General features: G+C 38.4%; 1 protein-coding gene across 1 annotated transcript in view; it reads left to right on the forward strand.

Moving 5' to 3' along the window:
• The window catches only part of LOC103696471 (separase), a 40323-nt gene extending 22617 nt beyond the window's left edge, over positions 1 to 17706 (forward strand). The window contains 7 exon segments of the mRNA XM_039117281.1: positions 7419 to 7474; positions 7587 to 7813; positions 7901 to 8150; positions 8393 to 8792; positions 9307 to 9546; positions 16297 to 16384; positions 16513 to 17706. Coding sequence (XP_038973209.1) covers positions 7419 to 7474; positions 7587 to 7813; positions 7901 to 8150; positions 8393 to 8792; positions 9307 to 9546; positions 16297 to 16384; positions 16513 to 17036 — 1785 coding nt within the window. The 3' untranslated portion in view covers positions 17037 to 17706.
• The last annotated feature ends 2154 nt before the right edge of the window (positions 17707 to 19860 follow it).

Below are 19860 nucleotides of genomic sequence, written 5' to 3' on the forward strand. Positions count from 1 at the left end.
ACTTATTAAATCTCCATCAGACTTTATTTGCTTTCAAGCTCTGAACAAAGGGACTTCCTTAAATTCTTGGCAGCTTTTGCTTTTGATAAAAAGCGGCGGCAGCTCTCACCATTCGATTAGAGCACCCATCCCTTTTCTATAAAATCACGCCATCTGTTGGTTCAAGAAACGCATAGGGAAGGTGCCCTGTTCTCGCCAGGAGAGATGACAGAGACAGTGGTAAAGAGGGAAGCAGCGAGAGGATATATTGCTAATTAGCTACGATGCAAAGTAACGGCCAATGGCTATTTGGGTCCTATGGCGGTGCGAAGGTAAGTTACCGTATGGGCCATCTGCCAACTCTGGCCTTTCTGGGCAAAATAGAGAGGGGGTCTGGTCTGGGCCGGAGCTCTAGGCCAGGCCTTAAGCACCCAGTTTTGGGCTTCCAGCTGACTTGTTTGGTTTGTACCCCTGCGGCCCGTGGGCCCAAATAATTTTATAGATTTGGGTCAGATCAGGTCGGAGCGGGTCGTAGGATTGAAAATTCAAAATTATCCAAATTTCAAATAGGTCGGATCGGATCGAGTCAGGTCTGAATTCAGTAAATCCAGACCCAACCCGAAAAATAAAATGGATCCAATTTTAGGACTCGACCCGGCCCCACGGGTCCTCCAAAATGGGCCGGGTCGGGTCTAAGCAGGTTGGGTCATGTCACGGGTCAAACCGGCCCATTTGCAGCCTTAGTGACGAGGCCTTCATGAAAGCCTTGAAATTTTGTAAGCCCAACCTCATCTAGTCCTAGTCCTGCAAGCCTAAAAAGCATGGTACGCCATATCGTACTGAACCGGGGATATGGGGTATACCGTATTATATTGGTTTGGTACTAGCATACGGTACGGAGGGCGTACTAACACTCATATGCCGAACCGGCTCTGTACAGTACCGTATCAACACAGTGATGGCACCAGTATAGGGCCTGGTATCGAGATGGCTTGCCTTGCTAAAAAATACACCAAGATCCCACATTTTGATGAGATCCATCAGAACCCTGATGCCAAGTACCTCCATAATTGTGCCAACTACCAACAAGACCATCCACAGCATCAAGTTCAAGAATTGCCCTATGTTGGCGAATAGAAATTTAATCTTGGTTATTGGCATGTTGTATAACATTAGTTCAAAGTCCATCTATGTCTCCCAAGTTCGGCATGATCTACGATTATGTGCAGAAGAACATCGACTTAGTGGGGGTCACCATCGTGCTTGTGCGCTATAATCTTATCGTCAATACCCAGCTAACCACTTTGATTACAAGATCCATGAGGGTAGTGCATCGCTTTACAAGTCACCACCATGCTTCATTATCTGTATGTGTGGTTTGGTGTTCGAGGATTTGCTGGAGCATGGTGGGTTGGTGGAGATCAAGAAGAAGAATGCAAAGGATGGTGGATGGAGACTGTGTAGTTGATTTTTTTTCTTAGTTTGGAACAAGCATCACCAATATATATTAGGAGAGGTTGCTGATGTTAATGAGATTAACATTACAGGATTCTCGATACTCAGTTTTCACTACATATAGAACAATTTATGCAGGACTACTTTTAAATATTGTTTATACGGACGAAATGAAACACACTCCACCTTATGCTTCATCTCCCATAGAGGCAAAATCGTTCATCGACCCCATGATGGATGAAAACTAAAATGGCCATCCAAAGTAGACTGTTTCCATGGAAGTGGCATCTTCAAGAACTTTTTATGTAATTTACTGTAAATCTTTATTACCTCTTTGTTAGTAGTCAATGTCTTATCTTCATTACATTCTAGCCTATTTATCATATTCTTGACAATCAAGAGTGCTTGGTTGGTAGGGAGGGAGGTCATTACTTGTATTTGTAAGCTTGATCTAGGTAGTAAGCCATGTTAGAAGGCAATTACCATAAATATGAAAACTAACTGAAAATTATGTTTGAACGGTTATTGGAAAATCTTTTAAATTCTTAGAAACTAAAAACTAGAAAGAACAATGGACATGCTTGGACTAAATTTCTCCACAATTCAAAGACATGGCGAAAGCCGCATGGTCAGAGTATGATTACCCCACAAGTGTGGAAGGCATCTAACAATAGATTCAATAAGGCAGTGGAATAAAATTAGAGCAACTAATTTGCAAATTAATAATTAACAAGTCCATAAACATAAAAAAAATTCAAAGTTCACAAGAATCTAACTTCAGCTACTTTCCAGATGTTTAATTAAAAAAAGAAAACCTATAAAATGCCTCCAACAATTACAATAAGAAAACAAATACTAGTTCTAGACTATACTAAGAGTTCTACTCTTGTATCTAGTCACACTCCCATAATGGTATCTCGTCAACAACTAGTTCTATGGATTTGTAAAGAAGAGACCAAATAATGAACTTAACAACCGAAACTAGATTACTCAAGTAATAAATTAATGATATTTTCATGCTAATACTCAGCATATAAGCACAATCATTATATTTTAATTAGACAATTTTTATATTCAAGAATATCTAAATTTGTTCAAGCATTCATTTTTCATATTCATAAAATAATTTAAAATATCGTATTTCAAGTACATAGCCATTTAGACTATAACCATATTTATGCACTATGGCTGGTCTAGAGGATCGCACTTGTGTACCTTGTGAAATGGGCTAGAATACCGTACTTATACCTATGGAACGGGCCAAAATACTGCACTTATACCCTATAGAGATAATAAGTTCCAGATTAGTCAAGGTACTAATATATAAACCCCATTTGCAAGACCCAAAACTTAGTTAGACTGAGAGTCTTCAAAGCTATTCATAAAACATTTATATATCAAATTCTAAACAATTAAGCACATTCAAAAAAGATTTATGAACAAAATAAGCAAGATATTTGAAAATAGACATAAAAGGAATACTTTTATTTTACAATTTTATTTTCCATTCAAAGCACAATTACATAAAATTCATAATTTGAGTATTCGTCAAGTTCTAATCAAATATTTATTCAAAGGAAAATAAATAGAAAGCTTAAGAAAAGTTGAATCATTACTTACAAGCATATTCAATAAACAAATCCAATTAATCTTGAAAAATTTCTCCAGAAACTAATGTTCCAAAAGTTATATTTTTATCATAATATAGCCATGATAAATTTTAAAATAAAAATTATAGGTCTTTGATAAACTATGATCTAGACAAAACCTAATCATTACCTGATACAAGCATGATCCGGAGCCTACATAAAATTGACCAACTGAAAAATCAATTCTGCATATTATTTATTCAAAATAATATATCATAAGATATACTAAGCATAGTCTGCCGTCTAGGTACCGGATCTCGTTCTGGTGCCACACTAGCACAGTATTGGTACGATCTGGTAAGAAATTTTTTTGGCGTACCGACACTCGGTACGCTATCTGTACCGGGTATCGAATTGGTATGGTACGGTGCTTCCCATATCGTCTGGTTCAGGCCGGTGTGGTATACCTTGATGCTAAGTAAATTTTAACTACCTTATTCTGTTCTGAATTTTCAGATCAACATTTAATAGAAATAAGTTTCCTAAATATGTTATGCAGAATATAAGTAAATAATTTATATATATACACATATACAGGAAGTTTAATAATCTGAATTTTAGATGTAATTTATTTTTTAAAACTAATTACATAATTTTCAGTTTACATAAATTATTTAGATTTTGATATAGCAATATAAATATGGAAACTGATGCATGGATATCCAGAAAATTATTTTGCAGAAATTGAATTCCTAGAATATAATATAGAGAAATTTAATTACCAGAAATTAGATTATTTTTATTTGTTACCCAGAAATTAATTTAAAGAATTTATTAATTTCACAGAAATTAAATTACAGAATTTATAATATATATGAATCTAATATGCAAAATTTGGTCATTAAAATACGATATTCAGAAAATTGAATTGCGGAAATTAAAAGCAGATTTTGTTTTGCTGAAAATAAATATTGCAGAATTCATTTCATAGAAGTTAATTTCTTGAGCTAACTTATAACAACTTGTAACAACGAATATACCCGCAGAGCGCGACTGGTTAGGGGATTTAAATAGACCCGTGGGGTGGGTTTGGGGTGTGCCGTCTCCTCTAAAGTGTGTACAGCAAGGGGGCTGGTATGTGGTTCCCCATCATGGGGCAGGGGCAAGCAATATCATGCCTGCCCTGTTGCCACCCCTAGATAAAACAAGGTTAGGTTCTAAATGATCAGAACATATATGGTGTGTCCTCGCACTTGCGTCCGATCTTTAGATCCTTTTTAGCTCACTTCCTGTATCTGAATATTTGGAGATGACAGCAACCCAACCCCTAGATTAAACTGACAGCCACACTGAGCCACATAATAATGGTTGTGACCACCATGATTTGAAGCTTGCATGAACACTACAAACTCTAGCCCTTAGTCTTCTAAAAACTTCCAATTGAACCCATAAAAGCACAAAGTAATCCCAAACGATCTGTAGGATTCATTACAACTCCTTAAGAACTCTAAAGAAAACTATACCTCTAGAAAGAGTGCAACAATAAGCCTAAACCTACTCTAACCCTAGATTGCATTGGATTTCTCCATTGTGCAAATCTCATCCTCCAGATATTGATGGTGACTAATTCTTGTAATCAAATGATTGGATGGTTGATATAATGCCTCTTTCTTTTCAACAATGAAACACTTAATTAACCACCAGATGAAGCAGATTGAAGGATTCTTCAAATGAAGATGAACAGAACTTTGAAAGTTGGGCTTCAATCAACATTACAGGATAAGCAGGGCTTGTTCCATATTGATTTGATCTGATTATTGATGCATCGCTATAAGTTTGCTAATGGTTGAATTCTCTATCAAGTTAATTGATGAATGCTGGTTAGTGGATCCTTGTTTATCTTGTTCATGGTCTCTCTATGAGAAGAAGGGTCTTTATCTTCTTTAACTTGACCAGCTTTTTGTTCATCCTCTTTCTCCTTCCTATGTGAAGATATCATAATCTCATCACAAGCAATCAACTCATCAATCTTTCTTATCATCCACCCCACAAAGTGTGGATTTTGATCAACATTTTATTGGCATGATTCCTCAGTGTCAACACCACTGCTGATGTTGTCAAATGCCTTGTTTGCAATCATTTTGTCCCCACATGTCTAGGTTTTGCTTCTCTAATACCAAATTGTTGCAGACGACAAAGGGTGATCAACCTCCAAAATATTATATCTGAATTTCTCAGGTTTTATGCGGAAAATCTGCATATGGTTAAGTCTATGATTTAGGGGTTTTCCATGTCCTGGAAATGTAATTCTGTAAACCTTAGTTGAAGGGAAAGCTGCACAAAACAAAATGATGGGGAATGTAAGATCATGATAACATGCCAAAGTGAATGATGATGGTTAAGGGTAATGAAGCAGTAAGAAAGTAAGTGACACAAGAAAGTTATAGAGAATAGTTAAAGAGATATAAAAGGCGGATAGGTAGCCTGACTTGCATGTGGATGCAGCAATATAATGGGATGCTCATTGACAATCTTGGAATCCATATTTTCCTCTTTATCTTGATTCTTAGCAAGTCCTGTTCAATGTTGGAGGGATTCTCCTTAGTTACATGGGACTAATATAGTGCGAAGTATGACTTCCAAGGAAGATAAGGACTATGGTATAATATTGTCCAGCTATACAACCCAAGAGGGGTGGTGGTGAATTGGGCTTTTCAAAAAAATTTAAGTGATATGTAGCGGAATAAAACTCGATAAGTGTATATGAGTTGCAAGGAGTAAATAACAAAAGTAAATATGTAAGAGATCAAAGCAGGTAGTTCATGCACGACAAACACAACAACTTTATAATGGTTCCGTGCCAATCCTGCATCTCCGTCCATTCTTCAAGATATTCTTTTTGAAAATTTTTACTATAATCTTTCCAAAATGTCCATTTGTTTTTGCCGAGCTTACAATCAACCCAGCTGATTTTCACTAGCAATCAATCAAAACTACGGCCGAGCCTATTCCTAGGCTCAATACAATCCAATTCAAGATTTGGACGAACCTTTCCTAAGTTTCAGTCCTTGAAAGTTGTCACGACAGAGTATAGAGAATAATATATAACACAATAAAATATAGCTCCTTAAAGATAATTACAAAGAATAAATGAAGCTTTGAATTAGTTGGTTGGCCTTGGTTGAACTTGAATGCACTTTACGATCTCTCTCAGTTGCAGTAGATGTAATCTTTCAGCTCTTAATGAATGCACTTGAATATTTCTCTTTTTGAAGCTCTCTTCTTTTTTTTGGCTATTCAATTCATTCTATTTTTCATCTCTTTGCTTTTTTTGGTATTCTCATGCATTTATATCACTTAGGAATGGTTGGAAGACTCTCCTAGCCATTAGATAGGTCGAAAGAGCCATTGTGAGACAAAAACGACTATTCTGATTTACAGAAAAATTAGTTGTTACTGTTGTCAGGCACAGAAGGGCCGACTTAATATTTTTAAGGGTCGACTCGACATTTTTAGGGGTCGACTCATGATCTCCAGGAGTTGACTCGTGATTTTCAAGAGTTTTTGTTGTGCTCTTTCTCCTACGATCATTATAGAGTTGACTCTTTTGGTTTATGGGTCGACTCTTCAACATACTGAATTTTACTGCTTTCTATCTTTTATCGGTAGTCATTTAGGGGTCGATTCGTTTGCTTCTGGGGTTGACTCTTATTTGATTGGAGTCAGCTCATTGGTCTTTTGTCTTCATCGATCGACTCACCAATTTGGTGAAATTTACAACTCTCTGTCTTTGTGGCCAGTCCAAGGTCGACTCGCTTGCTTTTGAGGTCGACTCTTGTCTGATTGGAGTCGGCTCATATTCTTTATGGGTTGACTTGCCAATATGGTGAAATTTACATCTCTGTCTTCTCTGGGACTATTCTGGAGTCGACTCGTGTAAGCGTATCAATCTGTATCAGTGTGCCAGGGTCGACTTATTGTAATCTAAGGGTCGACTTTTTGAGATAGCCCAAGTCGGAATTTTCTGTATTTGCATGTGAGCTTTCAAGGGTTGCTTTAAGGCTTTTTTGGATAATTAATCTTCACTTGAGAGTTACTGAAGGCTTTCTTCTTGGCTTTTTGTAAACATTCAAGTATACTTAAAAGCAACTGTTTAGTGAACTTTTTACTCAAATATTTTATATCATTAAAATCAAACCTTTAGTGTCAACATATAACTTGTTTGTTCCCTTTGAATTTTCTGTATGGTACAAGTTTCCTCCTTAAATGTCCTCGTGCATGGTACCAGTTCTCCCTCTTTTTTTCCCCTAACTACAAGTTTCCTCCTTAAATGTCCTCGTGCATGGTACCAGTTCTCCCTCTTTTTTTCCCCTAACATGCTTTTATATGTTTCAGGGTCTCCCTTCTGCTAACATTATGGATGCAGATACCAAGGCTTCCATGTTCTTCAGGTCTAAGTGTGTTAAATCATCTAAAGAGCAAATTATGTGCTTCAATTGCATGATTTCTGCTTCTACATTCCCCCATTTCTTTTCTTATATCTTTTCCCCGTTTTCGATGCAGATCTGTGCCAGAAAAACTTGAACATATTGAACAACATGTGAAGGGCTTCTTCCAGAGCCTCCCCAGGGTTCCAATTATCTGTATAAGCATGCTTGGAGGTGATTATGTGAACCTCCTTGGAGAATCATCTGTTCTACCATCTAGTTGCCCTGCATGGATGTTGCTATCAAGATTGGATGCATTTAGTGAACCAGTTGTCATGCTTCTTCCTGTAGACATTCTGGAAGGTACTCCAGCTTTCATTTCTGTACTTGCACTTCTTTCTTAAAAATAATGACATTTCTTTTAAATATTTTCTTCGTTTATTTGATCAGATATTCAACTTGAAGATACTAACTCTGACAAAAGATTAATCTGCACAAACATGGGATCAGGCAGGGATTGGCAGTGCCCTTGGAATTACACTATTGTAGATCATGTTGCTCCATCTTTTAAACTTCTTTTGGAAGAAAACTTCTTATCAGTATCTAGCACAACCCTTACACCAGCTAATGCACAAATGAGCAATGTTGGGTGGTGGTTGCTGAGGACAAGGCTCAACAGTTGCCTCAATAAGTTGCTGAAGTGAGCTTCTTTGGACATTGGCCTTTAAATTTTATCTTTCAATTTTCAACTTTTCCACAGGGATTTCTAATCTAATATATTCTGCTTGATTGATCATCTTGTTTGCATCTGTGGAACTTCATAAATTTTATGGTAGTTTTTTCTAACTTACTAATCAAAGCACATCTAGTATAACTCAACTTTTATGTCAAAATAAATAGTGTTTACATGACTTGGACTGAAGTCATATTATTTTGAAGCAGAAGCATGGAAGAATCATGGTTGGGACCCTGGAGGTGCTTGCTTTTGGGTCAGCATTCTGACCCTGAATATTTGGATATAACAGTTTCCAAATTAATCAGAGATCTGAAATCACAGTTCAAGTTTGAAGTAAATGTTAGCCTCATTAGAGCAATCCTTGGTGGTGCAAAGTCTGTAGATGATGCAGAAGCATGTATTTCTCAGCTGCTACTTTACAAAGGCTACTTTGGCAGGGGAGCTTGTTGTGGGGAGGAAAGATTTGGGGCCCTTTCGGCTGCATGCCATTCTGGAATTGAAAGTGTGTCTGAGTTGGTTCACAGTTTAATACAGGAAGCAACTAAAAAACAAGAAGAACGAATTCACAGAGATCCAATAATTTTAGTTCTGGATTCTGATTTGCAGGTGAATCATCTAAACTAGACTTCCTGGTTGAGAATTTTTTCTCTTTTCTGGTTCATATTTGCTATTATTTTTGGTTACTTATATCTCATGATAGCAACATATAAAACATGTCCAATAATGGCACAGCAACCCTGGTAGCAAATTCTAAATTTAATAAGGAGCTTTTTCTCAATAGTCAATATAATGCCACCATGAAGCTTGGTGATTTGTTTATTCACTTAAGCTGCTAAAGCTTCGTGTAAATTGTTCATATGCAGAGACAGAGTCTTAGCTCAACTGGCATTATACCACGTTCATTTTAGAAATTAGAGATCTATTGAATTATTCTGCTTTTTCAGTTCATATGTTTTGCCTTCTGTCTAATTCATTAATAGATTTCTAAAATTAGGAGGCATAATTTGATGGTCATGCTTCATGAGGAACCTACTTTATATCCATGAGAATCTTTCTATTTCTTATGGTTTAGTCTGAGGGTTTAGTCTGAGTTAAAAGCATCACTGGTGACTGACTGCAGATGCTCCCTTGGGAAAATCTACCAATATTAAGGAGTCAGGAGGTTTATCGCATGCTTTCTGTTGGGTCTATCCTTTCAGTGCTTAACAGATGCTGTTCCGTTCACAAGTTGGATAAGGACTTTAGTGCTGTCCTTCCAGCTGTTGACCCTTTCAACACTTACTACTTGTTGAACCCTAGTGGAGATCTTGACAGCACGCAGGCGGAATTTGAACAGTGGTTCAGAGACCAGAAGTGGGAGGTAATCTAATGCATGTTTATGGGATTTTTGTATTTCTTATTAAATATCATAAGAAAATTATTTTAAGAGTTGAATATCTGCTAACTTGCTGATATGCATCTTGCTCTCATCTAGGATAATGACTACATGAGGCTAATTTCATAAGGGTTGAAAAACCAATGTATTTTCAGTATAGCAATCTTCAGTCCTTCAATGCAGATATAATATAAGTCCAACCATTGATAGTGATATGCCATATTTGAGATACTTAGAAATAAGAAGACGTGTATTTTGAAGGTCTCTTATCTAGTGGACACAATCAATAGTACAAATAGTGCTAATGTTAAAATGAGTGACAGGGCTTAAGAATCTTATATCAAGTCACGACTATGATCTACACATCTGAATACATGTGTGAACCAATATTGGACACACTGTCAGCTTATGAACCAGAAATCATATTGAAATAACGTGACATGCCATTTCAGTTTTTTCATTTTATGATTAATTATATATATCTAAGAAAACTTAAGACCTTTTGATTATTTATTTGTAGGCACACTAGATGTTAGATTATGCAGGGCCAAGGATAGCACAGTGATTATGTTCCACTCCAAAAAACCATATACACCTGGCTGGACACTTCCAAAAAACCATATACACTTGGCTGGACACTTCTAAACTACACAGTAATACAATCCATCCTATAAATAAACAATCCATCTCTGAAGTCATAACCACTCATTAATCAAAATTTTGATCCTTCTTTCCAGGAATTTTACACGCTATAATGTGTTGTGCTTGTTCTAATTAAATAATCATCATGTGCTTTCAGCTAAAAACATCCAGGCTCAAATTCCCTAGATAGGATTGTAGTTCAAATGTGTTTATTAGATTCTATTTGATAGTATATAGTCACCTCGATAGACAAAAATACATAGTATGTCAAATAGCCCATCTGACCTTAAGTAATGGATGTGGCATATCAACTAGGCATTCGGGCAATTGGCTAGGCAAATATCGTAAAACCTGTTATACAGCATATACAATTACAATTTTGAATACTTTGTTGACTTCGCAAAAGTATTGTAGCTTTTAAAATGATCATTTTGTTGGAAAGCTATAAACACTAGTATCATATGTTGTTCTTCTTTTCACTCAAATGATGGAGGTTATTGAGCTTCCTTAGTCGAACTTTCTGGGGGTTGAAACATTTCTCTAAGGTTTTGGAGAAAGACCATTAGTTACCCCTCAAGCTGATTCTGTTCTTTTTTCATAATTTTTTGGATGTATTCTGTGGTCCGTTCAAGTTTGATGGATCTAACAACCAGATCAGTACACCTTTACCAATTTTTGCAAGTAGGAAATATAAAATGTGATACCTGAAGGTTCAGAAAATAAGTTTCAGTTTCAATATTGGCTAGAAAAAATGAATTTTGATTTTTTTTCGTTCTATTGGGATCAGCAGTTCTGGTCCCAGATTAGATAATTGCAGTAAAAAATGTAACAGGAATTCAACAATCAAAATAAGGATAAAAGTCATAAAGTACAGAAATTAAAACAAGTAAATGTAACAAAGTGGAGTTCATTTCAAATCATATCTTATTGTATTGGGCCATTTGGATGTACGATTTTGATGGTTTTACATTTATAAAATCAAATAATCAAATTGTTTATTAAAATGTTTTAGTAGTCATTCATAAAAGGGTGCAAATAGAATGCACATAAGGTGTAAAGTGAGGACTTCATGCCCCTCATGTGTTTCGATATTTGGGGTTGAAAGGTGTGCGTGTGTGTCTATAATATAGATAGATAGATAGTGTATTAAGAAAATATATTTTGGAGGCCCCTTGCATATGAATCATGTGACATGAAAATCAACTCCCAGTATTTTGATTACTAGGACTATATATGTGAGAGTCTTGATGCAAAAGCATGACGCCTCCAAAGCATGTAAAATTTTTTACCTTAGCATTTTAAGCCTTGTAGAATAATACATCCGCTATAGGCTTGCATTTTTTGACCCCCAGCATTGATATCCATTGTGTTTATAACCATACTCTTCGCCAAATGTTTCAATCATCATCCTTACATTATGTATATCCTTTTATTATTTGATATTGACATCACATATTATAATGACATATGACAATCTAGCAAGACTTAAGCTATAAAATAGCTGAACAAAATATTGTTGCAATCTTTCCAAATTATCTAAAAGCTAGTAAAGTTGAAGCCTAATTTTGATGGAATGTTACTTGATATGTAAAGAAATAATAAATGAGAAAAAGAAAATTGGCATAGATAGTTCATATATGCACCATATGCTAAGTTAAAATATCAGACACCTCAATTTCAGATTATTTCTAGTTGAGACCAACACATTTTGGTATCAGGTTTGGACTTTAAGAAATTGTTGAAGGTGGGAAAGGGGGCTTTACATACACCACCAAGATTACTTAAACACCTTTTGCTTTGTTCTCATCATTTCGAAGGTAAGAAGACTTTTTTAATCTAGAAAAAATTATAGTTTCACCCTCTCTATTTTGGGCAATCCCTACACCCCCCCCTCATCTTGAAAATTTTACAAAGTGGCCCTTCAAGTTTTCAAATCATTCTAAAATAGTCCTACTATTCATCTCCTTTAACAGAGTAGTGTCACATGACCATTACATGATAACATAAATTTATTGTTGACCAAAATGCCTTTGTTATCATTTTTTTTGGAGTTGAGTCCTGATTTAAGGAATAGATGGGAAGTGGGTTGTATCTTTCACAAAAAAGAAGAATTCACCTTCATGCCTTTATCACCCAACGCACAGATCCCAAAGCACTCTGAACTTCTCTATTCATTTGGTTGCATAGATTTCAAAATGACCAGTGGATGATTTGCTAGTGGATTGTGCACGAATAGAGTTCCCTCTCCCTGACATCAAACGAGAAGCGTTTGAAGAGGGCCTTGTGGGCCTCGGCGAAGAGATCCACCTTGGCCATTGTTGGCGCCAACCCCTTCTTTTTCGGCAACAATCAAGAGATGGGGTAAGGCTTCTCCTTAGTGTCGCAACCCCTGACAGTGCCCTTGGCCATCATAATCCACCACTGGCATTGGTTGCCGCTCATAGTCGCAACCCATAACAACCTATCACCATCGCAGAAACCTTAGCCCTAACTCTAATCGTAGCTCTCTTGATGGAGGACTCCTTCACGTGCAACGGCGGTGGAGGACAGTAAGGGTGCTAGGGTTAGGTCGCCCCTTCTCTTTGTCACTTCCATTTTGAATCCAATGGTGCAAGCCCTCTTTGCCTCCTTGAGTCCACCTCTGGCAGTGAGGCCCAGACCAAGGATATGGTAGTGATCGCTCGGGTCGCTGCCATCAAGACTGCTGCTAGTTGAGAGGAGGGAATGATCTCTTGTGCTTTTCTTTCAAAAAAAGGAGTTGGACCCCTATTTCCTAATAGAGTCACCGGCCAGCCCTATTTTTTTCGGCCATCGGCCACCTCCATGTTTGAATCTGGTCCCTAATGCAGTCACCTCCATCGTCGGCCAGTCCTATGGGTGCAGCTGTCGTCCGTAACAAGCCCCTTCATAGGCTGAGTCTTTCTTTTTTTTTTTCCTTCTTCTCTCTCTTCTATTCCTCTTCAGTTTTGCAACTGAAATCTATGCTCCTTGTTGGGTCATCAGGTGGTGGGAGAAGGCCATGAATGCTGAATCAAGGTCTCAGCCCTACGAAGCCACCTTCCCTTCCTCCTCCTATTGCTCTCTCTGCTACTTTGTTGCTTCCCTCACGGGCCCATGGCCAAGCCACCACCACCAGCTGACACCCATCTCTTCCTTTTCTTCTCTTCCCTTTCTTCTTCTTCCTATTTCTCTTTTCACTTATTCTTCTTTTTTTCTCCTCTCTTTCTCCTTGAGTGAAGAGGTGAGCTACCTGAGGGTTGAAAATAATCAATGAGATAATCACCGAAAAAGGAAGGATTGGAAGGTTGGAATAGAATGGTCGAAGTTGGGGATCGTGGAAAAGTCATTTGAAGATGCCTGAAGATTGCGAGAGCATTTTGGTCATTTGAAATGATGGGTTAACGACGTTGGCTGGTTAATGAGTCGAAGGATCATTTTGGAATGATTTGGAAACTTGAAAGGCCATTTTGAAAATTTCTAAAGAACTAAAAGGGTTCAAATATCCTCAAAAGAGTCCAGCATACAGGATACAAGGACATGTTCGCTGTTTGAATTAATTACAAGAATACCTTTGTCCTTTCAAGTGTTTAAAAATTAGGATGGATGTTTACATCATTTGATCAATGTGCATAAACTTCTCTAAAATTACCTAATTGTTCTAGTTTTTATCCACGAAATTAGAAGTAGAATGTGAGAGAGTTTGAATGGGCTCCTTGTGAGAGCATTTGCCTTAAATACTTCTATATTTGCTATCATTAGACTAAAAGCTGGATGTTTGGATCAAATGTCTAGAAGAAAAGACTTAAGTGACTCTTTTAATTTTCCAAATGTATCATTTTTCCATTATTCCCCAAATTGGACCCTATCATTTTCTTCCTTGCCTAATGCCCCCCACCTCCCCCCCTCCCTCCCTCCCTGCCTAGTGATCTCTACCAAACCCACTTCATCGCAGGTGGCACCTCCACTATTCATCTCTTTTACCCACTTAGATGGTCAACCCATCTCTGTAGACTGCACACCCAGTCTGTTTGGGGCTCTCTTTCGTTGCTCCTATGCCACCTATTGTCATTCGCCTATTGCCCCTTATAGCCAATGACCACCTCCCTCCCTCCACTCAATTGTCTCGACTAGACACACCCAAACCATTGCCCCTCCAAACCCAACAGGCTGCTAGCACAATCTTTTCCAATTGCTACCCCCTCAGCTTAATCATCTCTACCACCAGCCTTTCTGGCAGCCAATTGGGTGGGTTAGGGAGCAGAAGCTTAGAAGTGGGGAAGAGATGGGTGTGTCAAAAATCAGAGTGGTGGCTTTGCTAGTAGGGGAAGGGCATCGATTTAGAGAGGTGCTATTGGACTGATAAATCACTTGGAAGAGGAGACACAGAGAGCACAAATATTCAATTGCCCAGGGAACAATGTAAGAGAGGTCGCTGCAAGCAGCGCAGTCTCCATGATAGAAAGGGATCAAGTGTTTGTCACTTTGTTGGAGGGGGTTGTGAGCTTAAAGAGGGTGAGACTGATTATGGTCTTGAGCGTAGACCGATAGTTTCATGAAAAGATTGTCTTGTGCAGATTCCAAAGCTAATATGATGGTAAAGAAACTTAGGAGCATCTAGGGCTAAATGCCCTCGAAAGCCGCCCAGCTGAACTCTCTATATATTATAGACACATAAATACATATCTCGTAACCTATATACTTATCTACATACAGTGTATTTATACTTTACATGTATATATTAGTGTGTGTATGAATTAGAAAAATGTTTGAGGCACTGATTCACATCACCGATGTTGTGGTGGTCTGACCATCTTTTTCCTAGGCATTACGAGGCCAGATTGTTACCCATGCATGTCTGCATATTTATACTAGTATATATTCTAATCAATACCGTTTTAGTTAAGGCGTATGATGAAGTTAAACAAATTGAATGAAGTTTGCACAAGGATTCATATTCCTTATTTTCCTTTTCTTTTTCCTTTGGTCTATGTTACTTGGACCCTCTTGTTTAGTCTTAAATACCTGCATTTGACATTGAGGTATGAGTGCTATGACACTTTATGTGGGTCCACTGCCAACTCTTATATCCAAGTCTGTAGAACATAGAATACTAGGGCTCAACCTTCAAAATGTATTTGGGACTGATACAAACAACTGTATTTCTGTAAAAACAAATAGCAGCCTGTGTACCACATGCTACTATTTAAGTCGCTAAACTATGAAATGAAAGGATTCAAGGGAATCAAAAAGTTTATGTAGTTAATAAGAATAATTAATAGTTGAAAATATAACTTAGGATCTCTTTTCGATCTGGTAGTGACTTGGAGTAATTTATTAAATAACAGGAACCTTGGAGCTAATCAATTGATTATAAAATGTTAACTAGTATTTGGTACTACTTGCCCTTGGATACAGAAAAATAATTCAAAGTTCTTAAGTGAAAATCTTTCAAATTTAGTCAAGTTGAAATTAGATGGTTATATCAAGGTCCGCCGTACCGGTACCGGTCGGCGTACCGGTGGCCGGCCGGACCGGTACGGTACCGGTCCGGTCCGGTACATACCGGCCGGTACGCGGTGGTTTCAAAAACCACAGCGCAAGGTGCTGTGGTTCTAAAAAAAAAAAAACATCGTACCGGTGCCAACCGGCCGGTTTGCACCGGTACGGGCTTCGAACCGGCCGGCACGGGCCCCGAACTGGCCGGTTCGGCTAAAAAACCGGGAAATAGCGGTTTTTTATTGGTTCTGGTACCGGTCTAGGATCGGACCGGTACGTACCGGCCCGTACCGGCCGGTACGGGCCGGTACGGCATTCCATGGTTATATGAATTCATCTTATTGTAAAAGTCAAATGGAGGTTCTGAAATATGATTTTTATGACTACATTGTTCTTATGGGGTCCTTTTCTTCCTGCATCAAATTTGGCTAATTGGGGCCCATGATGGAACTTTAAATGTATATTCTGAAGATCACTGCGATGGACGTTATAGCTTCTTTTTTCCCTTTCAAGACAGCCTGATGTATAGGTGCTTTATGGACTGTTGAGTATGCATATTTTGTGATCCAAAGAAATTAACATGGGGGTCTCGTGCAGGGAATAGCTGGAAATGTTCCAACAACTGAAGAATTAGTTTTGGCATTGCAAAATCATGAGCTGTTTCTATACTTTGGCCATGGAAGTGGTATGTTGACCAAAGGCACATCCTTTCTCTGAATCTATTATTGCAGATATTGGTCATTTAAATAGTGCTGTGCTTGCTACCAAATGATTGATTTCTAACTCAATAGTTGATGCCATGTTATGATGCAGGAACACAATATATCTCAGTACATGAAATTCAGAAATTGGATCGTTGTGCAGCCTCTCTTCTTATGGGCTGTAGTAGTGGATCCCTCGTGCACAATGGGTGTTATGCTCCTCAAGGAGTCCCTATTTCCTATTTGTTTGCTGGTTCTCCTGCTGTCATTGCAAATCTTTGGGATGTAACGGATAAGGATATTGACCGGTTTGGCAGGGCCATTCTTGATTCATGGCTGCAAGAAGAATCTGCTGCCCTCGACAATTGTACTAGGTGCGACCAATTAGTTAGACATTTTGGATGCATGGGCATAGATGGTGAGGGAAATGATACCATTTTAAAGACTAGAAAAAGAACATACAGAGGAAAGAAGTTGCAACAATCGAGTGAAAGCAATAAATGCAAGGGTTATGGAAGAAGAAAGATGATAGCATCATTCATGAGCCAAGCACGAGATGCTTGCAAACTCCCCCTACTTATTGGAGCATCTCCTGTTTGTTATGGTGTACCTACAATTATAAGTAGGAAATCATAATGATAGACTCCCTCCAAGTAAGATTATCCTCATATTAAGAGTTTCCAAGGAGCTTATACCTCCCTTGTACAACGAAGTGTACCCAGAATGCAAAGTCATCTGATTAGAGATGGCTATAATTTTACATTCATCTTGCTTGTGAGTTTTTCTTTGTTGCACATGGAGAGTGGTGCCCTCTGATTCAGATTTTGGCTGCCTACAAATTGTGGCAACACGGCTGTGGTCCAAACATTCCTGGATGGAAGGATAAGGTTTGCATGCCATATTCCAACCACGCCATCCTTTGTAAATTTCTGGCACCCATCAGTGATCTTCCTAAGCAGACCTTGGCTTATGCAGTTTGCATTCGGGAGGTGTAGGCCAGATGATGTGCATTAGATTGTGTGCTCTGTTTGATTGTGGTTCACCTGTGCTTGCTGGATGCCTGGTGTGGTGCCTCAATATTTCAACGTGCATGACTCTGTACTAAAGTGAGTGCATAAATTATCCATGATTGCTTAGTACTTGGTGCTGTGGCAACCTTTTCTAGGTTTGTTGGTTTGCCACGTGCTTTCATGGAACCAATACATCACTTATCCAGAGCAATGTAGAATGCACTACTCGGACAATCCACTCACTGTAAATTTTGTTCATATCCTAGATTTCACTTTGTTTATTCTGTTTATTGTCATTCAGTGACCATCATGATTAGCTATTTTCTATCGGTGCATGGGTTCGATGCTTTTCCTTAATTCTGTACAAGTGGTATAGATCCCATCACTGCTAGATTAACTCAGTTGTTTTTCTCGGGAAGTTCATGATGCTGGGTATTTCATTATTTTGGAAGGCAATAAACTTTCATGTACAACACTTCTTAGACAGTCATTTTAGATCGTAATAGTTTTTTTTTCTTTTTATTTTTTTAATAATATTAACCAGGTTTGCCTTTGGGTAACATGATTGGCAATACTTATGTGGGACCCAAGCTTTGAATCGAACTGGGCTGGTCCGCTTGACCGGCCCGGCCACTAGTTTTGGCCTCATATGCGTCACACGTGAGGGCACATGGTCAGGAGGGGGATCCATCCCAAAGAAGCCGAGATTTCTTGTTCTAGGGCGTCCTCATCCTCCCCTTTGAGATCACCCTAGGTAGAGCCGCCACGCCGGAGTCTCGTTCTGGTTGGGGATTCTTCCTCCTTGGGTTGCTGGCACAGAGAGAGAGAGAGAGAGAGAGAGAGAGAGAGAGAGAGAGAGAGAGAGAGAGAGAGCCATTAAAAAAAAAAAACAAAGTTTCCTTCGACACGGGTAATCCTTTTCCTCCATTGCCGTCGGAGAGGAAGAAAGCCGCCAGACCTTTGTCGGGGTTGAGGTAAGAGTTTCTAGCCTTCTTCTCCTGCTTTTTGGGTGATTAGCCATGGTGTATGGTGGTTTTGAGTCGGCCGATCGTCGAAAATTGGGTCAAAAAACAAAAATGGTGTTCTGTTCGGCTCGAAAGCTCTTGGGTCAAAAAACAAAAATGGGGCTAGCCACCATGGTCGCCCGTGAGACCGACCGAGAAGAAAGAAAAAGAAAGAAAAAAAGGGGGAAGGAAGAGAGGAAGCTTCGGGAGAAGAAAGAAAAAGAAAAAGAAAAGAAGGAAAAAGAAAAAGAAAAGAAAAAGGAAAAAGGAAAAGAAAAGAAAAAAAAGGGGAAGGGGGTGGTTTACGAGGATGAATCCGAATCCGAATCTGAACCCGGGGTGCTAAACACTTCTGCAGGATCGGTCCTCGGAGGATGTTAAAATTTAGATTTATATATATTATGATGAATTTTAAAAGAAAAATATGATTTTTGGACATTAGGTTCTGCGAGGGATATGTGAGATTAATTAGATTTATTGTGGATCACGTTCGAAGTAAGTAATGAACTGCCTTTTCTAGACTCTTCATTTATATAATATTATTTTTGCATCGAATAAATTGTTGATGAATTTATATGTGATTTATGAATTTTACAAGATAATGATTTGAATAAAAAATAGATATGTGAATTGGAATAATATTTTTTGACTATTGTTACATTTATTGTTTTTACATCATATATGCATATTTAGATCGGATTATGATATATATATTATGTGACAAAAAGAATTTTGATGTCCATCAGATTTGGAACTCTCAGCCTGTATGCATTGTGTTGCCCAAGGTGACAACCTAAGAGGGGGGGTGAATTGGGTTTTCTAAATTTTATGACCTCAAATTTATTTTTAATGAATTGCACAGCAGAAGTCTAGTGGAATATTAGATAAAAGACTAAGTATCTTCATTTGTTTAAGAATTAAGGTATGTAAAATTTCGAGGACGAAATTTCTTTTAAGGGGGGAAGAATGTAAATCCCGACCCATCTGGAAACTTGGGAGGAATGGCGGTGGAGATCGGCAACTGTTGAGGCGGTTATAACCGCCCGACAGCCACGATCACCACGACTTCTCCCTCCCCGCTGAGGTTTATAAAAACCCAAAGACTCTTCAGATTCTTCATCCCTCACCCTCTCACTGCCTCTCATTCCCTTTTCCTTCTATGTAACGGAAACGGATCGGGAGCAGCAGCGCCGGAGGAGGAGGGATTTCCAGCTCGTCACTGCACGGCGTCGCCGGAGCAGACACAGCAGCTTGCCGGAAATGCCTCACAGCTTCTCGGAGCTAGGTAAACCCTTAACTTTTCTTCCACTCATGATTTACATGCTATTAGCCTAGACCTAATTTAGCTAACAGATGATTAACAGAGGAATAGGGTTGGGAAGAAGATGAAGAGGAGGGAGGATAAAGGTCTATGCAATGATCGGCTGTGATCCGACATTGGCCGAG

This window comes from Phoenix dactylifera, unplaced genomic scaffold (genome assembly GCF_009389715.1).
Source record: "Phoenix dactylifera cultivar Barhee BC4 unplaced genomic scaffold, palm_55x_up_171113_PBpolish2nd_filt_p 000195F, whole genome shotgun sequence".
Classification (NCBI taxonomy): Eukaryota; Viridiplantae; Streptophyta; class Magnoliopsida; order Arecales; family Arecaceae; genus Phoenix; species Phoenix dactylifera.